This window comes from Oncorhynchus tshawytscha, unplaced genomic scaffold (assembly GCF_018296145.1).
Source record: "Oncorhynchus tshawytscha isolate Ot180627B unplaced genomic scaffold, Otsh_v2.0 Un_scaffold_1349_pilon_pilon, whole genome shotgun sequence".
NCBI classification, from domain to species: domain Eukaryota; kingdom Metazoa; phylum Chordata; class Actinopteri; order Salmoniformes; family Salmonidae; genus Oncorhynchus; species Oncorhynchus tshawytscha.
Window position 1 is genome coordinate 258,233 of NW_024609805.1, and position 26,768 is coordinate 285,000.

The 26,768-nt window shown below is 47.3% G+C and overlaps 1 protein-coding gene and 1 pseudogene across 2 annotated transcripts in view; one reads left to right on the plus strand and one right to left on the minus strand.

The window, feature by feature from the left end:
• The first annotated feature begins 4,552 nt into the window (after positions 1-4,552).
• jph3a (junctophilin 3a) overlaps positions 4,553-26,768 on the plus strand; it is a 22,736-nt gene continuing 520 nt past the window's right edge. Inside the window, exons 1-5 of one of the 2 annotated variants that reach the window (XM_024409026.2) lie at positions 4,553-6,021; positions 17,229-17,516; positions 17,740-18,244; positions 24,144-24,280; positions 26,155-26,768. The exon at positions 26,155-26,768 is cut by the window's right edge and continues 520 nt beyond it. In XM_024409026.2, the coding sequence (XP_024264794.2) occupies positions 5,640-6,021; positions 17,229-17,516; positions 17,740-18,244; positions 24,144-24,280; positions 26,155-26,768 (1,926 nt within the window). In that variant the 5' untranslated portion in view covers positions 4,553-5,639. Of the gene's footprint in view, positions 6,022-16,791; positions 16,848-17,228; positions 17,517-17,739; positions 18,245-24,143; positions 24,281-26,154 lie in introns of those variants that run through there. The other variant, XM_042318474.1, reaches the window with a different exon arrangement.
• Positions 14,157-26,768, minus strand: part of LOC121845954 — a 40,731-nt pseudogene continuing 28,119 nt past the window's right edge.

Genomic DNA, 26,768 nt, shown 5'->3' on the forward strand with positions numbered 1-26,768 from the left:
AGGTAGACCAGATCACCTTTATTTAACCAGGTAGACCAGATCACCTTTATTTAACCAGGTAGACCAGATCACCTTTATTTAACCAGGTAGACCAGATCACCTTTATTTAACCAGGTAGACCAGATCACCTTTATTTAACCAGGTAGACCAGATCACCTTTATTTAACCAGGTAGGCCAGATCACTTTTATTTAACCAGGTAGACCAGATCACCTTATTTAACCAGGTAGACCAGATCACCTTTATTTAACCAGGTAGACCAGATCTTTATTTAACCCAGATCACCTTTATTTAACCAGGTAGACCAGATCACCTTTATTTAACCAGGTAGGCCAGATCACCAGATCAGATCCTTTATTTAACCAGGTAGACCAGATCACCTTTATTTAACCAGGTAGACCAGATCACCTTTATTTAACCAGGTAGACCAGATCACCTTTATTTAACCAGGTAGACCAGATCACCTTTATTTAACCAGGTAGACCAGATCACCTTTATTTAACCAGGTAGACCAGATCACCTTTATTTAACCAGGTAGACCAGATCACCTTTATTTAACCAGGTAGACCAGATCACCTTTATTTAACCAGGTAGACCAGATCACCTTTATTTAACCAGGTAGACCAGATCACCTTTATTTAACCAGGTAGACCAGATCACCTTTATTTAACCAGGTAGACCAGATCACCTTTATCTAACCAGGTAGACCAGATCACCTTTATTTAACCAGGTTAGGCCAGTTGAGAACAAGTTCTCATTTACAACTGCGACCTGGCCAAGATAAAGCAAAGCAGTGCGACACAAACAACAACAGAGTTACACATGGAATAAACAAACATACAGTCAATAATACAATAGAGAAACTCTATATACAGTGAGTGTAAATGAGGTAAGATTAGGGAGGTAAGGCAATAAATAGGCCATAGTGGCGAAGTAAATACATTATAGCAATTAAACACTGGAGTGATAGAAGGTGAATGTGCAAGTAGAAATACTGGGGTGCAAAGGAGCAAAATAAATAAATAACGGTATGGGGATGAGGTAGTTGGATGGGCTGTTTACAGATGGGCTTTGTACATGTGCAGTGATCTGTGAGCTGCTCTGACCGCTGGAGCTTAAAGTTAGTGAGGGAGATATGAGTCTCCAGCTTCAGTGATTTGTGTAGTTTGTTCCAGTTATTGGCAGCAGAGAACTGGAAGGAAAGACGACCAAAAGAGGAATTTGCTTTGGGGGTGACCAGTGAAATATACCTGCTGGAGTGCGTGCTACGAGTGGGTGCTGCTATGGTGACCAGTGAGCTGAGATAAGGCAGGGTTTTACCTAGCAAAGACTTGTAGATGACCTGGAGCCAGTGGGTTTGGCGACAAGTATGAACCGAGGGCCAGCCAACAAGAGCGTACAGCGTAATAGCGAAGGTGTAAACTTGGCAGTAGAAAATCTTAACAGTATATTTGACCTCTCAGCTTCCCTATCAAATCTAAAAATCTCAAATAGAAAACCGAAGAAAATTAACAACAATGACAAATGGTTTGATGAAGAATGCAAAAACCTAAGAAAAATATTGAGAAACCTGTCCAACCAAAAATATAGAGACCCGGAAACACTGAGTCTACGCCTTCTCTATGGTGAATCACTAAAACAATACAGAAATACACTACGGAAAAAGAAGGAACAGCATGTCAGAAATCAGCTCAATGTAATTGAAGAATCCATAGACTCTAACCACTTCTGGGAAAATTGGAAAACACTAAACAAACAACAACACAAAGAATTATCTATCCAAAATGGAGATGTATGGGTAAACCACTTCTCCAATCTTTTTGGCTCTATAACAAAGAATAAAGAGCAAAAACATATACATGATCAAATACAGATCTTAGAATCAACTATTAAAGACTCCCAGAACCCACTGGATTCTCCAATTACATGGAATGAGTTACAGGACAAAATAAAAACCCTCCAACCCAAAAAGGCCTGTGGTGTTGATGGTATCCTCAATGAAATGATCAAATATACAGACAACAAATTCCAATTGGCTATACTAAAACTCCTTAACATCCTCCTTAGCTCTGGCATCTTCCCCAATATTTGGAACCAAGGACTGATCACCCCAATCCACAAAAGTGAAGACAAATTTGACCCCAATAACTACCGTGGGATTTGCATACTCATTGAAAACAACGTTCTGAGCAAATGTTTTTTTTTTTAATTAACCAAATTATCGTATGACAGACCATGTATTCACCCTGCACACCCTAATTGAAAAACAAACAAACCAAAACAAAGGCAAAGTCTTCTCATGCTTTGTTGATTTAAAAAATGCTTCGACTCAATTTGGCATGAGAGTCTGCTATACAAACTGATGGAAAGTAGAGTTGGGGGTAAAACATACGACATGATAAAATCAATTGACACAAACAACAAGTGTGCGGTTAAAATAGGCAAAACACACACATTTCTTCCTACAGGGCTGTGGAATGAGACAGGGATGCAGCTTAATCCCCACCCTCTTCAACATATATATCAACGAATTGCAGAGGGCACTAGAAAAGTCTGCAGCACCCGGCCTCACCCTACTAGAATCTGAAGTCAAATGTCTACTGTTTGCTGATGATCTGGTGCTTCTGTCCCCAACTAAGGAGGGCCTACAGCAGCACCTAGATCTTCTGTACAGATTCTGTCAGACCTGGGCCCTGACAGTAAACCTCAGTAAGACCAAATTAATGGTGTTCCAAAAAAGGTCCAGTCACCAGGACCACAAATACAAATTCCATCTAGACACTGTTGCCCTAGAGCACACAAAAAACTATACATACATTGGCCTAAACATCAGCGCCACAGGTAACTTCCACAAAGCTGTGAACAATCTGAGTGACAAGGCAAGAAGGGCATTCTATGCCATTAAAAGGAACATAAATTTCAACATACCAATTAGGATCTGGCTAAAAATACTTGAATCAGTCATAGAGCCCATTGCCCTTTATGGTTGTGAGGTCATGCAGAGCAGGGATCAGCTAATGATCAAAATCAGAAAAGAGATGTTAAATTCTACAAACCTAAAAGGCAGATTCCCAAACCTTCCATAACAAAGCCATCACCTACAGAGAAAACCTGGAGAAGACAAACAAACACAAACACACCCCACAGAGCCCCAGGACGGCAACACAATTAGACCCAACCAAATCATGAGAACAAAAAGATAATTACTTGACACATTGGAAAGAATTAACAAAAAAACAGAGCAAACTAGAATGCTATTTGTCCCTACACAGAGAGTACACAGCGGCAGAATACCTGACCACTGTGACTGACCCAAAATTAAGGAAAGCTTTGACTATGTACAGACTCAGTGAGCATAGCCTTGCTATTGAGAAAGACCGCCGTAGACAGACCTGGCTCTCAGGAGAAGACAGGCTATGTGCACATTGCCCACAAAATGAGGTGGAAACTGAGCTGCACTTCCTAACCTCCTTCCCAATGTATGACCATATTAGAGAGACATATTTCCCTCAGATTACACAGATCCACAAAGAATTCCAAAACAATCCCGGTTTTGATAAACTCCCATATCTACTGGGTGAAATACCACAGTGTGCCATCACAGCAGCAAGATTTGTGACCTGTTGCCACGAGAAAAGGGCAACCAGTGAAGAACAAACACCATTGTAAATACAACCCATATTTATGCTTATTTATTTTATCTTGTGTCCTTTAACCATTTGTACATTGTTAAAACACTGTATATATATATAATATGACATTTGTAATGTCTTTACTGTTTTGAAACTTCTGTATGTGTAATGTTTACTGTTAATTTTAGTTGTTTTTCACTTTATATATTCACTTTGTATGTTGTCTACCTCACTTGCTTTGGCAATGTTAACACATGTTTCCCATGCCAATATGTTTCCCATGCCAATAAAGCCCTTGAATTGAGAATTGAATTGAATTGAAAGAGAGAGAGAGAGGGGGGAGAGAGAGGGGGAGAGAGAGACACAGAGAGAGAGAGAGACAGAGAGAGAGAGAGAGAGAGAGAGAGGAGAGAGAGAGAGAGAGAGACAGAGAGAGAGAGAGAGAGAGAGAGAGAGAGAGAGAGAGAGAGAGAGACAGAGAGAGAGAGAGAGAGACAGAGAGAGAGAGAGAGAGAGAGAGAGAGACAGAGAAGAGAGAGACAGAGAGAGAGACAGAGAGAGAGAGAGAGAGAGAGAGAGAGACAGAGAGAGAGAGAGAGAGGTAGATCATTAGACCGCTAGGTAATTAGGGAAAGCAGGATTTATCCCCAAAGGGCCAGTGCAGTGAACCGAACACATGCTGCTCTTCCCCTGTCCCTGTATCCCTGTCTCTTTAAGAGCCTGCAGGAGGAGGGAGGGAGAGAGGGAGCATGTGGGGGAGGGGTATTGGATGGGGTGGACCAGTCCTTCAGTAATGAGCAGATTTTAGAGAGAGAGAGAGAGAGAGAGAGAGAGAGAGAGAGCAGAGAGGAGAGAAGAGAGAGAGAGACCACCACCATATGAGGGAAACTGGAGAGATTAGAGAGACCCAGACATAAGGGGAGAAGAGCTCTAAGACCACCACCATATGACTTGTGGGAAACTGGATATATTAACGACCCAGACATAAGGGGGTTGAGCTCTAAATACAGAAGATTAAGAGGAAAGGAAGACAATCATTATATATATATTTTGTTGTTGCATCAACCCTCCTCCCATGTTGTTCAGGAGAGACTGCAGCTCCATCGCTACAGCGCTGCAGGAGCACAGTGAGGAGGAGGAGGAGGAGGAGGAAGGAGAGAACAAGACAGAAGAAGAGGGGAGCAAAGGGGAAATAAACAGTCAGTTAGGTCGTCTGAGGTGTGTGTGTGTTCAGTGTGTGTGTGTGTGTGTTTACGGATGTGTGTGTTCGGATGTTTCCAGCCCATTCTATAGCTATAGCCCATCTCTGTTTATTTCTGGGGCGTACTGGTGAGGTACGATCTCTCTCCCGTCTCTATCCTCTCTCCCTCTCCCGTCTCTATCCTCTCTCCATTTCTGTGTGCCAGTACGGCACAGCTAGACGGGTGGTGGTGGTATGTCTGATTGAGCTCATCAGGCTGTGCTCGCTGTGGCGCTGCTGCCGTCAGGGCCTCTGGGACTATTAGAAAAGCCTGGGCCTAGCCTGTCTGGAGTGCCCCAGCCAACGGAGAGGTGAGTGGGTTAGTGCCATCCCAGCTGGCGAGGAGGGTGGAGGAGGAGGAGGGTGGAGGAGGAGGAGGAGGAGGAGGAAGAGGAGGAGAAGAGGAGGAACGCATACAGCCGTGGGAAGCAGAATGCTCGGCCGGCAGTAGCATCTAGCATCCTTAACGTCGCGCCAGGCCCAGACCGAGATCCAGACCCTGCCACCTCCATTGACAGACAGATGAAACCTCTCTCTCCGTCCCAGGTGATGTTCTCTGGACCAAGCCCTGCTCTGTACAAGACGGGGAACCTGTTTTTGATTCCATTATCATAACAAAAACAACAACAAGAAAGTAAAGGGAAGTACTAGGAGATCTAAACCTCCATGATTCTATCTCCATCTTCGCCTCCCGGCCCTGATCTTTCTGTGTCAACCTGATTTTCTCTTCTTGACGTTCTGAGGATTTTGCCTAAACCTGTTTCATGCATGTCCACTGGAGGCAGGTTTGACTTTGATGACGGGGGGTCGTACTGTGGAGGGTGGGAGCAGGGCAAGGCCCATGGCCGGGGGGTCTGCACAGGGCCACAGGGTCAGGGGGAGTACGCCGGGGCCTGGAGCCACGGCTTCGAGGTCCTGGGCGTCTACACCTGGCCCAGCGGGAATAGCTACCAGGGCACGTGGGCGCAGGGGAAACGCCACGGTGTCGGCGTGGAGAGCAAGGGCCGCTGGGACTACAGGGGGGAGTGGACGCAGGGCTTCAAGGGACGCTACGGCCAACTGGAGAGCACGGTTAGCGGGGCCCGTTACGAAGGGACCTGGAGCAACGGCCTGCAGGATGGATACGGGACTGAGACGTACTCCGATGGAGGTAAGGAAGGGACACACCAAGCCATCACGCTGAGGTTGCTCTTACTATGCAGCACACTTGTATTCATTCTATTTTGGTTTTAAGCCACTATAAAACAGGTGCTATAAGGGTCACTCTACCCTCTCCTTATCCTGTACCTCTCATCCTCCTTTCAACCCTCATCACATTGCATTCTGTTCTCTCCATCTCTTTTCATACAGTATCTCTACCTGACTCCCCTTGTATCTGAAATGGTTATCCCATATCTGAGAACTATTTCGGCTGGGATTGATAACAATATACAGGTCACCTCCCCAGTCGGCAGTAATAGGTCTGAAACATACAGAGAATCAGAGAGGAGCCCCTGCAGACTGGCACTAGATCCTAGAGAACATTCAGGACTAGGTCTGGATCTGGGCTAGCTGAATCAGAGAGGAGTCTCTGCAGACTGGCACTAGATCCTAGAGAACATTCAGGACTCTGTCTGGATCATGGCTAGCTGAATCAGAGAGGAGTCCCTGCAGACTGGCACTAGATCCTAGAGAACATTCAGGGCTAGGTCTGGATCTGGGCTAGCTGAATCAGAGAGGAGTCTCTGCAGACTGGCACTAGATCCTAGAGAACATTCAGGACTCTGTCTGGATCATGGCTAGCTGAATCAGAGAGGAGTCCCTGCAGACTGGCACTAGATCCTAGAGAACATTCAGGGTCTGGATCTGGGCTAGCTGAATCAGAGAGGAGCCCCTGCAGACTGGCACTAGATCCTAGAGAACATTCAGGGTCTGGATCTGGGCTAGCTGAATCAGAGAGGAGCCTCTGTAGACTGGCACTAGATCCTAGAGAACATTCAGGACTCTGTCTGGATCTGAGCTAGCTGAATCAGAGAGGAGCCCCTGTAGACTGGCACTAGATCCTAGAGAACATTCAGGACTCTGTCTGGATCTGGGCTAGCTGAATCAGAGAGGAGTCCCTGTAGACTGGCACTAGATCCTAGAGAACATTCAGGACTAGGTCTGGATCTGGGCTAGCTGAATCAGAGAGGAGCCCCTGCAGATTGGCACTAGATCCTAGAGAACATTCAGGACTCTGTCTGGATCTGGGCTAGCTGAGTCAGAGATGAGCCCCTGCAGACTGGCACTAGATCCTAGAGAACATTCAGGGTCTGGATCTGGGCTAGCTCAATCAGAGAGGTTACCCTGTAGACTGGCACTAGATCCTAGAAAACATTCAGGACTCTGTCTGGATCTGAGCAAGCTGAATCAGAGAGGAGCCTCTGTAGACTGGCACTAGATCCTAGAGAACATTCAGGACTCTGTCTGGATCTGGGCTAGCTGAATCAGAGAGGAGTCCCTGTAGACTGGCACTAGATCCTAGAGAACATTCAGGTTTGGATCTGGGCTAGCTGAATCAGAGAGGAGCCCCTGCAGACTGGCACTAGATCCTAGAGAACATTCGGGACTCTGTCTGGATCTAGGCTAGCTGAGTCAGAGATGAGCCCCTGCAGACTGGCACTAGATCCTAGAGAACATTCAGGGTTTGGATCTGGGCTAGCTGAATCAGAGAGGAGTCTCTGCAGACTGGCACTAGATCCTAGAGAACATTCAGGACTCTGTCTGGATCTGGGCTAGGCCCTATGTGTGTGCGCAAGCTTTACAAAGACAGAGTATGTAGGCTATATTGCTATTTCCAGTTCTGTAATAAAGTGGTGTGAAAGCAGAACACTTAATGTGGGCTAGCAGTATAGTACATGTTACCACGCAAAGACAAACAATGATGCTGCCAGTAATGTCAGCTAACTGAAATGCATCAGTGTTTTTACATGTATATAGCATCTGACTGCCTGCCACTATCTTATTTGAAGCCTGTTGAATCGTTATATCCTCTCAGCATCTCTATTCCCCAAACCTCTATTCCTCCTCCTCTATTCCCCCTCCTCTATTCCTCCCTCCTCTATTCCTCCTCCTCTATTCCTCCTCTTCTATTCCTTCATCCTCTATTCCCCCTCCTCTATTCCTGCTCCTCTATTCCTCCTCCTCTATTCTCCCTCCTCTATTCCCCCTCCTCTATTCCTCCCTCCTCTATTTCTACCTCCTCTATTTCCCCTCCTCTATTCCTCCTCCTCTATTCCTCCCTCCTATATTCCACCTCCTCTATTCCTCCCTCCTATATTCCACCTCCTCTATTCCTCCCTCCTCAATTCCTCCCTCCTCTATTTCTCCCTCCTCTATTCCCCCTCCTCTATTTCCCCTCCTCTATTCTTCCTCCTCTATTCCCCTTCCTCTATTCCCCCTCCTTTATTTCCCCTCCTCTATTCCTCAACCCTCTATTCCTCCTCCTCTATTCCCCCTCCTCTATTCCTCCTCCTCTATTCCCCCTCCTCTATTCCTCATCCTCTATTCCCCCTCCTCTATGCCTTCTCCTCTATTCCCCCCCCTCCTCTATTCCTCCTCCTCTACTCCCCCTCCTCTATTCCCCTTCTCTATTCCTCCTTATCTATCCCCCCCCTCTCCTCTATTCCCCCTCCTCTCTTCCCCCTCATATATTCCCCCTCCTCTCTTCCTCCTCCTCTATTCCTCCTCCTCTATTCCCCCTCCTCTATCCCCCTCTATTCCTCCTCCTCTATTCCCCCTCCTCTATTCCCCCTCCTCTTTGCCTTCTCCTCTATTCCCCCTCCCCTATTCCTCCTCCTCTATTCCCCCTCCTCTATTGCCCCTTCTCTATTCATCCTTGTCTATTCCCCCTCCTCTATTCCCCCTCCTCTCTTCCCCCCCTCTATTCCTCACTCCTCTATTCCCCCTCTTCTATTCTTCCTCCTCTATTCCTACTCCTCTATTCCCCCCCTCCTCTATGCCTTCTCCTCTATGCCTCCTCCTCTATTCCCCCTCCTCTATGCCTTCTCCTCTATGCCTCCTCCTCTATTCCCCCTCCTCTATTCCCCCTCCTCTATTCTTCCTCCTCTATTCCCCTCTCCCCTATTCCCCGTCCTCTATTCCCCCTCCTCTATTCTTCCTCCTCTATTCTATTCCCCCTTCTCTATCCCCCTCCTCTATTCCCCCTCCTCTATTCTTCCTCCTCTATTCCCCTCTCCCCTATTCCCCCTCCTCTATTCTTCCTCCTCTATTCCCCTCTCCCCTATTCCCCCTCCTCTATTCTTCCCTACTATATACACATGCATTCTCTTTCTCTCCCCATCCCTCTCTCGCTCTCTGCATTATACCACAGACGCCTCTGTACTGTAAATCGCCATGGTAACGCCGAGACAGCAGGTCAGCCTGTCACTGAAGACTCTCTGTGTTCTGAGCCCTGATTGGTGCTTTGGCATTGTCACTGGGGTTTTCTGACTTGGGCGCAAAGGGACAGTTTGAAATTGACTGAGGTGGGCCGGTCCAAAATAAGGGAGGTTTGTCTAGCTTTTTGTTTTGCTTTGGGGAGGGATGGGGGATTTTAATTTATTTTTATTATTAGGCACAGGGGAGGGTAGTGCATTTTCTCCTGGTTTACATTCCCCATTTTGCAGGTTTAACAAAATAATTTCTTCAATATAGCCACATTTCCTAATCTGCCTGCACGCTCCTCCCCTACCAAGGTGTTTTGGTATTTCCCTTATTCTCTACACTTTTCTACACGTTTAGTACACAGTCAACTCTATCCTGCCCTCTGTACATAGTGACAATAGTGGTAGGTGGATCGTTTGTCCAGATCTACAATAGGTTAACTAGCAATCATGCCACATATAAAATCATTCAAATCTGCATCAATTTTCTATATAAATCCACAAGAACGTAGAGGAATAACTGGCCAGGTGCTGAGGAGAGGCAAGGTACAGATGAGAGGCCAGGTGCAGAGGAGAGGCCAGGTGCAGAGGAGAGGCCAGGTGCAGAGAAGAGACCAGGTACAGAGGAGAGGCCAGGTGCAGAGGAGAGGCCAGGTACAGAGGAGAGGCCAGGTACAGAGGAGAGGCCATGTACAGAGGAGAGGCCAGGTACAGAGGAGAGGCCAGGTGCAGAGGAGAGGCCAGGTACAGAGGAGAGGCCAGGTGAAGAGGAGAGGCCAGGTACAGAGGAGAGGCCAGGTGTAGAGGAGAGGCCAGGTGCAGAGGAGAGGCCAGGTGTACAGAGAGGAGAGGCCAGGTGCAGAGGAGAGGCCAGGTGTACAGAGGACAGGCCAGGTACAGAGGAGAGGCCAGGTGCAGAGGAGAGGCCAGGTGCAGAGGAGAGGCCAGGTGCAGAGGAGAGGCCAGGTACAGAGGAGAGGCCAGGTACAGAGGAGATGCCAGGTGCAGAGGAGAGGCCAGAGCCTACAACAACACAATGATCCTCCCTAGACTAGCCTACAACACCACAATGATCCTCCCTAGACTAGCCTACAACAACACAATGATCCTCCCTAGACTAGCCTACAACACCACAATGATCCTCCCTAGACTAGCCTACAACAACACAATGATCCTCCCTAGACTAGCCTACAACAACACAATGATCCTCCCTAGACTAGACGACAACAACACAATGATCCTCCCTAGACTAGCCTACAACAATACAATGATCCTCCCTAGACTAGCCTACAACAACACAATGATCCTCCCTAGACTAGCCTACAACAACACAATGATCCTCCCTAGACTCCCTAGAGCCTACAACACCACAATGATCCTCCCTAGACTAGCCTACAACACCACAATGATCCTCCCTAGCCTACAACAACACAATGATCCTCCCTAGACTAGCCTACAACAACACAATGATCCTCCCTAGACTAGCCTACAACACTACACAATGATCCTCCCTAGACTAGCCTACAAAACACAATGATCCTCCCTAGACTAGCCTACAACGCCACAATGATCCTCCCTAGACTAGCCTACAACACCACAAGACTAGACAACAACACAATGCCTACAACACCACAATGATCCTCCCTAGACTAGCCTACAATAACCACAATGATCCTCCCTAGACTAGCCTACAACACCACAATGATCCTCCCTAGACTAGCCTACAACAACACAATGATCTCCCTCCCTAGACTAGTCTACATAACCCACAATGATCCTCCCTAGACTAGCCTACAACACCACAATGATCCTCCCTAGACTAGCCTACAACACCACAATGATCCTCCCTAGACTAGCCTACAACGCCACAATGATCCTCCCTAGACTAGACGACAACAACACAATGATCCTCCCTAGACTAGACGACAACAACACAATGATCCTCCCTAGACTAGTCTACAACAACACAATGATCCTCCCTAGACTAGTCTACAACAACACAATGATCCTCCCTAGACTAGACGACAACAACACAATGATCCTCCCTAGACTAGCCTACAACAACACAATGATCCTCCCTAGACTAGACTACAACAACACAATGATCCTCCCTAGACTAGCCTACAACAACACAATGATCCTCCCTAGACTAGACGACAACAACACAATGATCCTCCCTAGACTAGCCTACATAACCACATTAAAATGAATACTGCATTATTGTTTTCAAGTGAGTGAAATACTGTAAACTGAAGTGAAAATGTCATTGAATAATGGCGCAAAAGCCCCGATATTTGAATGTTTCATTCCGTCTGGATGAATTGTAGGTCTACTCTTGATCTAGATAAGGCACCGTACAGGACAGTCTGGCTGTATTTTTCCTTCTGATACACTGTCTGTTGCCCGTCGTCATTCTCCCAAGTCGTCCTACATTGTGTAGCCACACAGTCTCATGCGCCCAGCAGGCCCAGTTATTCAGGAAAGATTAACGCGCGTTCTGCCTCCTTAACAATCAGAGTAGCTATTCCTTGACCTCAAATGCTTCAATATTGTCTAAATATTGGTCACTTAACTTAACTTTTAAAATGCATTAATTTGATTAGGCTACTTAAAAGGTGTCCTGTAGGCTACCTGCGCATGTTCATCCACTCCAATGTAATATGAAGAGACATCTGCCCCCCCCCCACACACACACACAGTAAATGTCAAACTGTCCCTAATCTAGGCCGTTTGATAACCAAAGCAACTCCATTGCACTAAACCGGGATGAGCCGAGAGAGGCAGGGAGGGGTGCCGGGGAAGGAAGAGAGGGAGGTAGAGTGAGGGAGGAAGAGAGGGAGGTAGAGTAAGGGAGGAAGAGAGGGAGGTAGAGTGAGGAAGTAAGAGAGGGAGGTAGAGTGAGGGAGGAAGAGAGGGAGGTAGAGTGAGGGAGGGAGGAAGAGAGGGAGGTAGAGTGAAGGAGGAAGAGAGGGAGGTAGAGTGAGGGAGGAAGAGAGGTAGAGATAGGGAAAGGTAGAGAGGGAGGTAGAGTGGGAGGGAGGAAGAGAGGGAGGTAGAGTGAGGGAGGAAGAGAGGGAGGTAGAGAGGAGGAGGGAGGGAGGAAGAGAGGTAGAGATAGGGAAAGGTAGAGAGGGAGGTAGAGTGAGGGAGGAAGAGAGGGAGGTAGAGTGAGGGAGGGAGGGAGGAGAGGGAGGTGGAAGAGGTGAGATAGGGAAGGAAGAGAGGGAGGTAGAGTGAGGGAGGAGGGAGGAGAGGGAGGTAGAGTGAGGAGGAAGAGAGGTAGAGATAGGGAAAGGTAGAGAGGGAGGTAGAGTGAGGGAGGAAGAGAGGGAGGTAGAGTGAGGGAGGGAGAGAGAGGGAGGTAGAGTGAGGGAGGGAGGAAGAGAGGTAGGTAGAGTGAGGGAGGAAGAGAGGTAGGTAGAGTGAGGGAGGAAGAGAGGGAGAGATAGGGAAAGGTAGAGAGAGAGAGGTCAATAAGTGGTGCAGAGGGGACCATGGAAACCAGATCCGTGGCTGCTGTATCGGTGTAGCTAGAGGTTGTTTACCAGCGTAGCCTGTAGTCTAATATCAGATTTACCGCAATGGTTTACATACCAGCAGATAACCTTGGTGTTATTTGGTTTATGAAGTAGCGGAGGCGACCGTAATAACACTCCAGAATTAGATAAAAAATAAATAAAAATAAAGACTGCGTCACGAGAGAGAGCACCTCTCTCTCTTCGGTCTCTCACCTGGGAGATTAATATAGCACGAACGAGCTGACACATTTTCCACAACCCAATAAACGTGCTATTGTCGCTATACCAACAGCTACACCTGTAATATTGTGTGTAGTGTAGGCTAATAACATGAATCGGTATTTACATGGGGTCGGCGCAGCATAGCTTTGTCTATTGCGATCTGCTTTTCAGCACCATGGACAGGTCCCGATCTCTTACACTTTGACAGACACACCACAGCGAAGGTTCACACAACATGTCATTCCTCTGTTTTTAGATGATTGAAATGGAGGTGAAATGCCGTTTATTAGGCCTACCCCGGCCACTAAAACGTGAATATGTTCGCGTTAAAAGCCTCACTACTGAAATGAGATGGAAACGCTCTTTAAACAATCCACTGTATAAAACAACATAAGATAAAAACGGATCATTATTTGCGGTCGGGTTTCAGCCAAGTTGTGAAATAAAACCTAATATCTTAGTTTTAATCAATGGAAAATGAAAAACATGATTTTGCCTGAGGTAGAGAACATTGCGGTCCGTGATATTTAACCTGTTGTCATGACGTGAGGTGCGGTCGTGATATTTAACCTGTTGTCATGACGTGAGGTGCGGTCATGATATTTAACCCCTGTGTGGCGTTCATGTTTTTGTTATTCTCCCGATCTTCTCGGGTCTGATGGACCCACAACATTATTGGGTTTTTAAATCAATTCAGCCATAACAATTTAAGTGAACATACTTTAATACTAAATACTTAGATGTTGACTTATATCAGTTACAAGCAGTATAGACAGCATACATGGCTAATATTTGCCATTTACCTCTGTTAGATCACACTTATCAATACAAGTGCTGTTCTTTTTAAAAATAAAATGTAATTATAATCAAGACCTGGGTGGAATAAATCATGTTTATCTTGAACAAATATAAATGAAACAAGGTTTTCATCATGTTTATTGCTTTGAATTGAACAAATTGGAAGGACAAATTTTACATATAGTATTTTATGGAAATGATAAATGAGCCCCATTGAACACAAATGAAGGCCAAAACCAGTTCAGAGTCCAGGAGGTACAGAGTGGCAGGCAGGCGGGTACAGAGTGGCAGGCAGGCTCGAGGTCAGGGCAGGCAGAATGGTCAGGCAGGCTCGAGGTCAGGGCAGGCAGAATGGTCAGGCCGGCTCGAGGTCAGGGCTGGTAGAATGGTCAGGCAGGCGGGTACGGAGTCCAGAAAACGGGCAAAGGGTCAAAAAATCATGAGGACTAGAAAAAGAGAAGAGAAGCAGGAGTAGGGAAAAACGCTGGTTGACTTGAAAAACATACAAGACGAACTGGCACAGAGAGACAGGAAACACAGGGATAAATACACTGGTACAGAGAGACAGGAAACACAGGGATAAATACACTGGGACAGAGAGACAGGAAACACAGGGATAAATACACTGGTACAGAGAGACAGGAAACACAGGGATAAATACACTGGTACAGAGAGACAGGAAACACAGGGATAAATACACTGGTACAGAGAGACAGGAAACACAGGGATAAATACACTGGTACAGAGAGACAGGAAACACAGGGATAAATACACTGGTACAGAGAGACAGGAAACACAGGGATAAATACACTTACAGAGAGACAGGAAACACAGGGATAAATACACTGGCACAGAGAGACAGGAAACACAGGGATAAATACACTGGGACAGAGAGACAGGAAACACAGGGATAAATACACTGGTACAGGAAACACAGGGATAAATACACTGGTACAGAGAGACAGGAAACACAGGGATAAATACACTGGTACAGAGAGACAGGAAACACAGGGATAAAACACTGGGGCAGAGAGACAGGAAACACAGGGATAAATACACTGGTACAGAGAGACAGGAAACACAGGGATAAATACACTGGTACAGAGAGACAGGAAACACAGGGATAAATACACTGGTACAGAGAGACAGGAAACACAGGGATAAATACACTGGTACAGAGACAGGAAACACAGGGATAAATACACTGGGACAGAGAGACAGGAAACACAGGGATAAATACACTGGTACAGACAGGAAACACAGGGATAAATACACTGGGGCAGAGAGACAGGAAACACAGGGATAAATACATACACTGGATAAATACACTGGGGCAGAGAGACAGGAAACACAGGGATAAATACACTGGTACACTGGTACACAGAGAGACAGGAAACACAGGGATAAATACACTGGGACAGAGAGACAGGAAACACAGGGATAAATACACTGGTACAGAGAGACAGGAAACACAGGGATAAATACACTGGTACAGAGAGACAGGAAACACAGGGATAAATACACTGGAGACAGGAAACACAGGGATAAATACACTGGTACAGAGAGACAGGAAACACAGGGATAAATACACTGGTACAGAGAGACAGGAAACACAGGGATAAATACACTGGTACAGAGAGACAGGAAACACAGGGATAAATACACTGGTACAGAGAGACAGGAAACACAGGGATAAATACACTGGGGCAGAGAGACAGGAAACACAGGGATAAATACACTGGTACAGAGAGACAGGAAACACAGGGATAAATACACTGGTACAGACAGGAAACACAGGGATAAATACACTGGTACAGAGAGACAGGAAACACAGGGATAAATACACTGGTACAGAGAGACAGGAAACACAGGGATAAATACACTGGTACAGAGAGACAGGAAACACAGGGATAAATACACTGGTACAGAGAGACAGGAAACACAGGGATAAATACACTGGGACAGAGAGACAGGAAACACAGGGATAAATACACTGGTACAGAGAGACAGGAAACACAGGGATAAATACACTGGCACAGAGAGACAGGAAACACAGGGATAAATACACTGGCACAGAGAGACAGGAAACACAGGGATAAATACACTGGCACAGAGAGACAGGAAACACAGGGATAAATACACTGGTACAGAGAGACAGGAAACACAGGGATAAATACACTGGCACAGAGAGACAGGAAACACAGGGATAAATACACTGGTACAGAGAGACAGGAAACACAGGGATAAATACACTGGTACAGAGAGACAGGAAACACAGGGATAAATACACTGGCACAGAGAGACAGGAAACACAGGGATAAATACACTGGTACAGAGAGACAGGAAACACAGGGATAAATACACTGGCACAGAGAGACAGGAAACACAGGGATAAATACACTGGTACAGAGAGACAGGAAACACAGGGATAAATACACTGGCACAGAGAGACTGGAAACACAGGGATAAATACACTGGTACAGAGAGACAGGAAACACAGGGATAAATACACTGGCACAGAGAGACAGGAAACACAGGGATAAATACACTGGCACAGAGAGACAGGAAACACAGGGATAAATACACTGGTACAGAGAGACAGGAAACACAGGGATAAATACACTGGTACAGAGAGACAGGAAACACAGGGATAAATACACTGGCACAGAGAGACAGGAAACACAGGGATAAATACACTGGCACAGAGAGACAGGAAACACAGGGATAAATACACCGGGGATAATAAGCGACACCTGAAGGGGGTGGAGACAATCACAAGACAGGTGAAACAGATCAGCGTGTGACAATTAATTGCACTTGATGTCTGTGTACTGTGACTTCCTGTCTGTCTTGGGCCCACACACATCACTTCTTCTTGTTGCTTGTGGCTGTAATCTAGAATAATGAAATGACCTATTGTGGTGCAATGCATGCCCTCAGATCGCCCTATAATTTGACCCCTATGACTCTCTCCTATAGGTACGTTCCAGGGCCAGTGGCTGGGAAGGGGGGTGACCTAATTGGTTATGTGGTGCAATGCATGCCCTCAGATCGCCCTATAATTTGACCCCTATGACTCTCTCCTATAGGTACGTTCCAGGGCCAGTGGCTGGGAAGGGGGTGACCTAATTGGTTATGTGGTGCAATGCATGCCCTCAGATCGCCCTATAATTTGACCCCTATGACTCTCTCCTATAGGTACGTTCCAGGGCCAGTGGCTGGGAGGGGGTGACCTAATTGGTTATGTGGTGCAATGCATGCCCTCAGATCGCCCTATAATTTGACCCCTATGACTCTCTCCTATAGGTACGTTCCAGGGCCAGTGGCTGGGAAGGGGGGTGACCTAATTGGTTATGTGGTGCAATGCATGCCATCAGATCGCCCTATAATTTGACCCCTATGACTCTCTCCTATAGGTACGTTCCAGGGCCAGTGGCTGGGGGGGATGCGGCACGGCTATGGGGTCCGGCAGAGCGTGCCATACGGCATGGCGGCCGTCATCCTCTACCCACTCCGCACGTCCATAAACTCCCTCCGCTCAGAGCACAGCCACGGCCCCCCCACCCCGCTGGAGGACGGCGCCGGGACCGCCGTCTCGCCTGCCGACGGGGTGGTGGGGGGCGGGCTGGTCGGGAGTCCCGTGGGGAGGGGGGGCTTCGCTCTGACTGCGCCCAGCGAGGCGGACCGTCGGGGGAAGAGGAAAGGTGAGACTCCTGATGTGCTGTTTGTGGGCAGCTGCTCGGGTTCTATGAGCTAATACTTCAATATCCATTAGCCCTGCTTTTCTAGTCCAATCTATTGGCACTTTGACATGGACTTATTGTTATTACGTCACGCTTGTGTTTGTATGTCCGTTGTCTATTTCTGTAAAGTTGCATCGTATCGTATTTTGTAGGATAAATAACGTCGTGTCGTTTCATATCCCAGGCCGTTTCCGTCAGTCGATCCTGAGTGGTCTGAAGCTGCGTCGCTCCGAGTCCAAGAGTTCCCTGGCCAGCCAGCTGAGTAAACAGAGCTCGTTCTGCAGCGAGGCCGGCATGAGCACCGTCTCCTCTGCCGCCTCCGACATACACTCCAACGCTAGCCAGGACGGCGAGCAGGGCGCTCCTGTGGATGCCACGGTCACCGAGGCCTACGCCGGCGAGTGGCGCAGTGACCAGCGGGCGGGTTGGGGCGTGAGCCGGCGCTCCGACGGTCTACGCTACGAGGGGGAGTGGGTTGCCAACAAGCGCCATGGTTACGGCTGTACAACGTTCCCCGACAGCACCAAAGAGGAAGGGAAGTACAAGCAGAACGCGCTGGTCAGCGGGAAACGGAAGAACCTGATTCCTCTGAGAGCCAGTAAGATCAGGGAGAAGGTGGAGCGGGCTGTGGAAGCAGCTGAGAAGGCTGCAGACATCGCCAAGCAGAAGGCAGAGATCGCCCTGTCCAGGTGAGAAACAGACCCATGGTGTTGATCTCTGTTGCTGTGGTAACAGTAGTCGGGGTTAGAGCTAGCTGCAGACATCGCCAAGCAGAAGGCAGAGATCGCCCTGTCCAGGTGAGAAACAGACCCATGGTGTTGATCTCTGTTGCTGTGGTAACAGTAGTCGGGGTTAGAGCTAGCTGCAGACATCGCCAAGCAGAAGGCAGAGATCGCCCTGTCCAGGTGAGAAACAGACCCATGGTGTTGATCTCTGTTGCTGTGGTAACAGTAGTGGGGTTAGAGCTAGCTGCAGACATCGCCAAGCAGAAGGCAGAGATCGCCCTGTCCAGGTGAGAAACAGACCCATGGTGTTGATCTCTGTTGCTGTGGTAACAGTAGTGGGGTTAGAGCTAGCGGTAAGGTTAGGCTTAGGTTAGGGAGCCGGAGATCTCTGTTGCTGTGGTAACAGTAGTCGGGTTAGAGCTAAGGTTAGGCTTAGGTTAGGGAGCCGGAGATCTCTGTTACTGTGGTAACAGTAGTCGGGTTAGAGCTAGGGGTAAGGTTAGGCTTAGGTTAGGGAGCCGGAGATCTCTGTTGCTGTGGTAACAGTAGTCAGGTTTGAGCTAAGGTGTAAGGTTAGGCTTAGGTTAGGGAGCCGGAGAAGGTGGCCAACATCTTTGTCTTTGACAAGTGCACTTAAAGATTCTCTGTTATCTTGCGATGTGCCAAATGGGCCGGTTTCCAGACTAAAAGGCCTAGTTGAGAATATCCATGAAAGGTTGTTTTTAAGTCCAGAAATAGGTTTCATCTGGGTCAGGTGAACTGTCCCCAGGGGTCCGATAGACCTGTAGTCTCAGCAACTCTTCAAGCAGTATGGTTGTACCGTACTGAGGTAACAGGTCAGGTGAACTGTCCCCAGGGGTCTGATAGACCTGTAGTCTCAGCAACTCTTCAAGCAGTATGGTTGTACCGTACTGAGGTAACAGGTCAGGTGAACTGTCCCCAGGGGTCCGATAGACCTGTAGTCTCAGCAACTCTTCAAGCAGTATGGTTGTACCGTACTGAGGTAACAGGTCAGGTGAACTGTCCCCAGGGGTCCGATAGACCTGTAGTCTCAGCAACTCTTCAAGCAGTATGGTTGTACCGTACTGAGGTAACAGGTCAGGTGAACTGTCCCCAGGGGTCCGATAGACCTGTAGTCTCAGCAACTCTTCAAGCAGTATGGTTGTACCGTACTGAGGTAACAGGTCAGGTGAACTGTCCCCAGGGGTCCGATAGACCTGTAGTCTCAGCAACTCTTCAAGCAGTATGGTTGTACCGTACTGAGGTAACAGGTCAGGTGAACTGTCCCCAGGGGTCCGATAGACCTGTAGTCTCAGCAACTCTTCAAGCAGTATGGTTGTACCGTACTGAGGTAACAGGTCAGGTAAACTGTCCCCAGGGGTCCGATAGACCTGTAGTCTCAGCAACTCTTCAAGCAGTATGGTTGTACCGTACTGAGGTAACAGGTCAGGTAAACTGTCCCCAGGGGTCCGATAGACCTGTAGTCTCAGCAACTCTTCAAGCAGTATGGTTGTACCGTACTGAGGTAACAGGTCAGGTAAACTGTCCCCAGGGGTCCGATAGACCTGTAGTCTCAGCAACTCTTCAAGCAGTATGGTTGTACCATACTGAGGTAACAGGTCAGACAAATTCTGAAGTTGTTCACCAAGCAAGTAAACCATTTCCTTAGAAAAACGAACCCATGCAGATTGATTGTTTTGGATGACTGTATTATTACAATGGATGGCTGTTCTGTCCTGTTGGGACCATGGTGATACATTGGATGGCTGTTCTGTCCTGTTGGGATCATGGTGATACATTGGATGGCTGTTCTGTCCTGTTGGGATCATGGTGATACAGTGGATGGCTGAGCTGTCCTGTTAGGATCAGTGATACAGTGGATGTGTGTACTGTCCTGTTGGGACCATGGTGATACAGTGGATGGCTGAGCTGTCCTGTTGGGACCATGGTGATACAGTGGATGGCTGTACTGTCCTGTTGGGACCATGGTGATACAGTGGATGGCTGAGCTGTCCTGTTAGGATCTGTTTGTGGAAACATTCCACTCCTTGCCAATCCTTGTCATGTCAAACACATTTGACACAAGGAGAGGAATGTTAGCAGAAAACAGGTTCTGGATGTCATTCTAGTATAAAATCCATCCATAAAATGGATGAAAAGGGCTGAACAGAAAACCAGGCCATTTACCGGAATGTTCCGGGGGAAATATTATACTCACCGGAGGAACAGTCTGAAAAGGAGAACCATCCTGATAAAGAAAAAAACCCCAGGCCAGACAGATACAGGCCAGACAGATACAGGGTGTAAACAACAGTCCTTAAGGCAACACACAGCACAAACCCCAGGCCAGACAGATACAGGGTGTAAACAACAGTCCTTAAGGCAACACACAACACAAAACCCAGGCCAGACAGATACAGGGTGTAAACAACAGTCCTTAAGGCAACACACAACACAAAACCCAGGCCAGACTGATACAGGGTGTAGACAACAGTCCTTAAGGCAACACAAAACCCAGGCCAGACAGATACAGGGTGTAGACAACAGTCCTTAAGGCAACACAAAACCCAGGCCAGACAGATACAGGGTGTAAACAACAGTCCTTAAGGCAACACAAACCCCAGGCCAGACAGATACAGGGTGTAGACAACAGTCCTTAAGGCAACACACAGCACAAAACCCCAGGCCAGACAGATACAGGGTGTAGACAACAGTCCTTAAGGCAACACAAAACCCAGGCCAGACAGATACAGGGTGTAGACAACAGTCCTTAAGGCAACACAAACCCCAGGCCAGACTGATACAGGGTGTAGACAACAGTCCTTAAGGCAACACACAGCACAAAACCCCAGGCCAGACAGATACAGGGTGTAGACAACAGCCCTTAAGGCAACACACAACACAAAACCCAGGCCAGACAGATACAGGGTGTAAACAACAGTCCTTAAGGCAACACACAACACAAAACCCAGGCCAGACAGATACAGGGTGTAAACAACAGTCTTTAAGGCAACACACAGCACAAAACCCCAGGCCAGACAGATACAGGGTGTAAACAACAGTCCTTAAGGCAACACACAACACAAAACCCAGGCCAGACAGATACAGGGTGTAAACAACAGTCCTTAAGGCAACACACAGCACAAAACCCCAGGCCAGACAGATACAGGGTGTAAACAACAGTCCTTATTAAGGCAACACACAGCACAAAACCCCAGGCCAGACAGATACAGGGTGTAAACAACAGTCCTTAAGGCAACACAAAACCCAGGCCAGACAGATACAGGGTGTAAACAACAGTCCTTAAGGCAACACAAAACCCCAGGCCAGACAGATACAGGGTGTAAACAACAGTCCTTAAGGCAACACACAAAACCCCAGGCCAGACAGATACAGGGTGTAAACAACAGTCCTTAAGGCAACACAAAACCCAGGCCAGACAGATACAGGGTGTAAACAACAGTCCTTAAGGCAACACAAAACCCAGGCCAGACAGATACAGGGTGTAGACAGCAGTCCTTAAGGCAACACACAACCCCAGGCCAGACAGATACAGGGTGTAAACAACAGTCCTTAAGGCAACACAAAACCCAGGCCAGACAGATACAGGGTGTAGACAACACACTTAAGGCAACACACAACACAAAACCCCAGGCCAGACAGATACAGGGTGTAAACAACAGTCCTTAAGGCAACACAAAACCCCAGGCCAGACAGATACAGGGTGTAAACAACAGTCCTTAAGGCAACACAAAACCCAGGCCAGACAGATACAGGGTGTAAACAACAGTCCTTAAGGCAACACAAAACCCAGGCCAGACAGATACAGGTGTAAACAACAGTCCTTAAGGCAACACAAAACCCCAGGCCAGACAGATACAGGGTGTAAACAACAGTCCTTAAGGCAACACAAAACCCCAGGCCAGACAGATACAGGGTGTAACAACAGTCCTTAAGGCAACACAAAACCCAGGCCAGACAGATACAGGGTGTAGACAACAGTCCTTAAGGCAGCACAAAACCCAGGCCAGACAGATACAGGGTGTAAACAACAGTCCTTAAGGCAACACAAAACCCAGGCCAGACAGATACAGGGTGTAAACAACAGTCCTTAAGGCAACAAAACCCAGGCCAGACAGATACAGGGTGTAAACAACAGTCCTTAAGGCAACACACAACACAAAACCCAGGCCAGACAGATACAGGGTGTAAACAACAGTCCTTAAGGCAACACAAAACCCAGGCCAGACAGATACAGGGTGTAAACAACAGTCCTTAAGGCAACACACACACAAAACCCAGGCCAGACAGATACAGGGTGTAAACAACAGTCCTTAAGGCAACACACAACACAAAACCCAGGCCAGACAGATACAGGGTGTAAACAACAGTCCTTAAGGCAACACAACACAAAACCCAGGCCAGACAGATACAGGGTGTAAACAACAGTCCTTAAGGCAACAACACACAAAACCCAGGCCAGACAGATACAGGGTGTAAACAACAGTCCTTAAGGCAACACAAAACCCAGGCCAGACAGATACAGGGTGTAAACAACAGTCCTTAAGGCAACACACAACACAAAACCCAGGCCAGACAGATACAGGATAAACAACAGTCCTTAAGGCAACACACAACACAAAACCCAGGCCAGACAGATACAGGATGTAAACAACAGTCCTTAAGGCAACACAAAACCCAGGCCAGACAGATACAGGGTGTAAACAACAGTCCTTAAGGCAACACACAACACAAAACCCAGGCCAGACAGATACAGGATGTAAACAACAGTCCTTAAGGCAACACAAAACCCCAGGCCAGACAGATACAGGGTGTAAACAACAGTCCTTAAGGCAACACACAGCACAAAACCCAGGCCAGACAGATACAGGGTGTAAACAACAGTCCTTAAGGCAACACACAACACAAAACCCAGGCCAGACAGATACAGGGTGTAAACAACAGTCCTAAAGGCAACACACAACACAAAACCCAGGCCAGACAGATACAGGGTGTAAACAACAGTCCTAAAGGCAACACACAGCACAAAACCCAGGCCAGACAGATACAGGGTGTAAACAACAGTCCTAAAGGCAACACACAGCACTAAGACAATCTACACCCATATTTAAATCTACAACCAGCATCTACATCAAGTATTTTAATATCTCTGTCTCTGTCTCTCTCTTTCTCTGTCTTTTTCTCTCTGTGTCTCTCTCTCTCTGTCTGTCTCTCTCTGTCTCTGTCTCTCTCTCTCTCTGTCAATCTCTGTCTCTGTCTCGCTCTCTTTCTCTGTCTCTCTGTGTCTCTCTCTCTGTCAATCTGTCTCTGTCTCTCTCTTTCTCTGTGTCTTTCTCTCTGTGTCTCTCTGTCTGTCTCTCTCTGTCAATCTCTCTGTCTCTGTCTCTGTCTCTGTCTCTGTCTCTCTCTCTTTCTCTGTGTCTTTCTCTCTGTGTCTCTCTCTCTCTGTCTCTGTCTGTCAATCTCTGTCTCTGTCTCTCTCTCTCTCTCTCTCTGTGTCAATCTCTGTCTCGCTCTCTTTCTCTGTGTCTCTCTGTGTCTCTCTCTGTCTCTCTCTGTCAATCTGTCTCTGTCTCTCTCTGTCAATCTCTCTCTCTCTGTGTCAATCTCTGTCTCGCTCTCTTTCTCTGTGTCTCTCTGTGTCTCTCTCTGTCTCTCTCTGTCAATCTGTCTCTGTCTCTCTCTGTCAATCTCTGTCTCTCTTTCTCTGTGTCTTTCTCTCTGTCTCTCTGTCTCTCTGTCTCTCTCTCTCTCTCTCTCTCTCTGTCTCTCTCTCTCTCTTTCTGTGTCTTTCTCTCTGTCTCTCTCTGTCTCTCTGTCTCTCTGTCTCTCTGTCTCTCAGGATGAGCCACGCGAGGGGAAAGGCGGATGCAGCTGAAGGTGTGGCCCTGAAGGCTAGCGAGGAATGTCGGATGGCCAGGGTCGCTGCCAAGGAACTCTCGCCGTCATTCCATATCCATGGAAACGGTGAATCCAACGGTGAGTCAATCACAGAGAAATTGACTTAGCTACAGTAACTACTGTACACATGCCCAACCAGGCAGAGAAATATAATTAAACTCATTGTAGAATTTGAAGTAACTTTATTGAAACTTCCTCTACAGACAATCTGGGTTGGATTCAGTCAGTAGTGTACCCAAATTCTAATTCTCATTATCTTGTCCTCTTACCTGAGTTAACACAGTACAGGGTGTACTGTACTGTGTAATATTACCTGTGTTACTTGAATTAACACAGTAATCTAGCTGTGTAATCCTGATGTACAGTACCAGTTTTACAACACCTACTCATTCTAGGATTTTTCTTTATTTTTTAAAACTATTTTCTACATTGTAGAATAATAGTCAAGACATCCACACTATGACATAACACATAGTAGTAACCAAAAAAGTGTTAAACAAATGAAAATATATTTTAGATTCTTCAAAGCAGCCACCCTTTGCCTTAATGACAGTTTTGCACACTCTTAGCATTCTCTCAACCAGCTTCACCTGGAATGCTTTTTCAACAGTCTTGAAGGAGTTCCCACATATGCTGAGCACTTGTTGGCTGCTTTTCCTTCACTCTGCGGTCCAGATCATCCCAAGCCATCTCAATTGGGTTGAGGTCGGATGATTGTGTAGGCCAGATCATCGGATGCAGCACTCCATCACTCTCCTTCTTGGTCAAATAGCCCTTACACAGCCTGAAGGTGTGCTGGGTCATTGTCCTGTTGAAAAAACAAATGATAGTCCCACTAAGCGCAAACCAGATTGGATGGCGTTTTGCTGCAGACCGCTGTGGTGGCCATGCTGGTTAAGTGTGCCTTGAATTCTAAATAAATCACCGACAGTGTCACCAGCAAAGCACCCCCACATCAGCACACCTCCTCCTCCATGCTTCACGGTGGGAACCACACATGCGGAGATCATCCGTTCACCTACTCTGCGTCTCACAAAGACACAGTAGTTGGAACCAAAAATCTCAAATTTTGACTCATCAGACCAAAGGACAGATTTCCACCGGTCTAATGTCCATTGCTCGTGTTTCTTGGCCAAAGCAAGTCTCTTCTTCTTCTTGGTGTCCTCTAGTAGTGGTTTCTTTGCGGCAATTCGACCATGAAGGCCTGATTCACACAGTCTCCTCTGAACAGTTGATGTTGAACTCTGTGAAACATTTATTTGGGTTGCAATCTGAGGCTGGTAACTCTAATCAACTCATCCTCTGCAGCAGAGGTAACTCTGGGTCTTCCTGTCCTGTGGCGGTCCTCATGAGAGCCAGTTTCATCACAGCACTTGATGGTTTTTGTGACTGCACTTTCAAAGTCTTAAAGTAATGATGGACTGTTATTTCTCTTTGCTTATTTGAGCTGTTCTTGCCATAATATGGACTTGGTCTTTTATCAAATCTTCTGTATACCACCCTATACCATGTCACAACACATTGGCTCAAATGCATTTAAAGGAAAGAAATTCCACAAACTAACTTTTAACAAGGCAAACCGTTTAATTGAAATGCATTCCAGGTGACTACCTCATGAAGCTGGTTGAGAGAATGCCAAGAGTGTGCAAAGATGTCATCAAAGCAAAGGGTGGCTACTTTGAAGAATCTGAAATATAAAATCTATTTTGATTTGTTTAACACCTTTTTGGTTACTACAGGATTCCATATGTGTTATTTTATAGTTTTGATGTCTTCACTATTATTCTACAATGTAGAAAATAGTACAAATAGAGAAAAACCCTTGAATGAGTAGATGTGTCCAAACTGTTGACTGTACTGTATGTCTGGTGGACCTCTGCCAAATCCCCTCTTTCATTGTGTTTCGTCTCTTTCTGCCTGTCTGTCTGCCTGTCTGTCTGCCTGTCTGTCAGGTCTGGAGTGCCAGCGGCCCAATAAGCACCAGGACAACAAAGACCACGAGATCATTTCCACGGGAACTGACAGTCCTGAGCTGTGCACCCCGGACACCACGCCTCCCTTGATAACGCCTGACCTCAGCCCAGTCCTGAGCGTCCCCCCCTCGCCCCCCCGAAGCCCGCCGACCGCTAAACAAGGCCACTCTCACCGTCCCAGAAACGCCTGCTTCATGCGGCAGAGCGCTGTGGACGACCAGGGAGGAGGAGCAGAGATACAGGTGCTAGTGGAGGGGCGGGGCATGGATCTCCAGAGGGGAGGAGCTAACAACTGGACAGAGGACATGTATCCAGACCCGGGGGTCACAGCAGCCAATCCACCACCCCGTCTCTACTGGAGGAGCAGGAGGGACAAGTCAATGGCCACCAGCTGGCCCCGTCCAACCACAAACCGAGGGAGAAGGCCTCGACCAACCACAAGTCCCGGGAGCACACTTCCTCTTCCTATAGGTCGTGGGAGCACTCCTCCTCGTACAACCAGAAGCCCTCAAAGCACACCTCATCCAATCACAAGTCGAGGGAGTACATGCAGTCCAATCACAAAACATGGGATCATTCCTCCTCCTCCACCA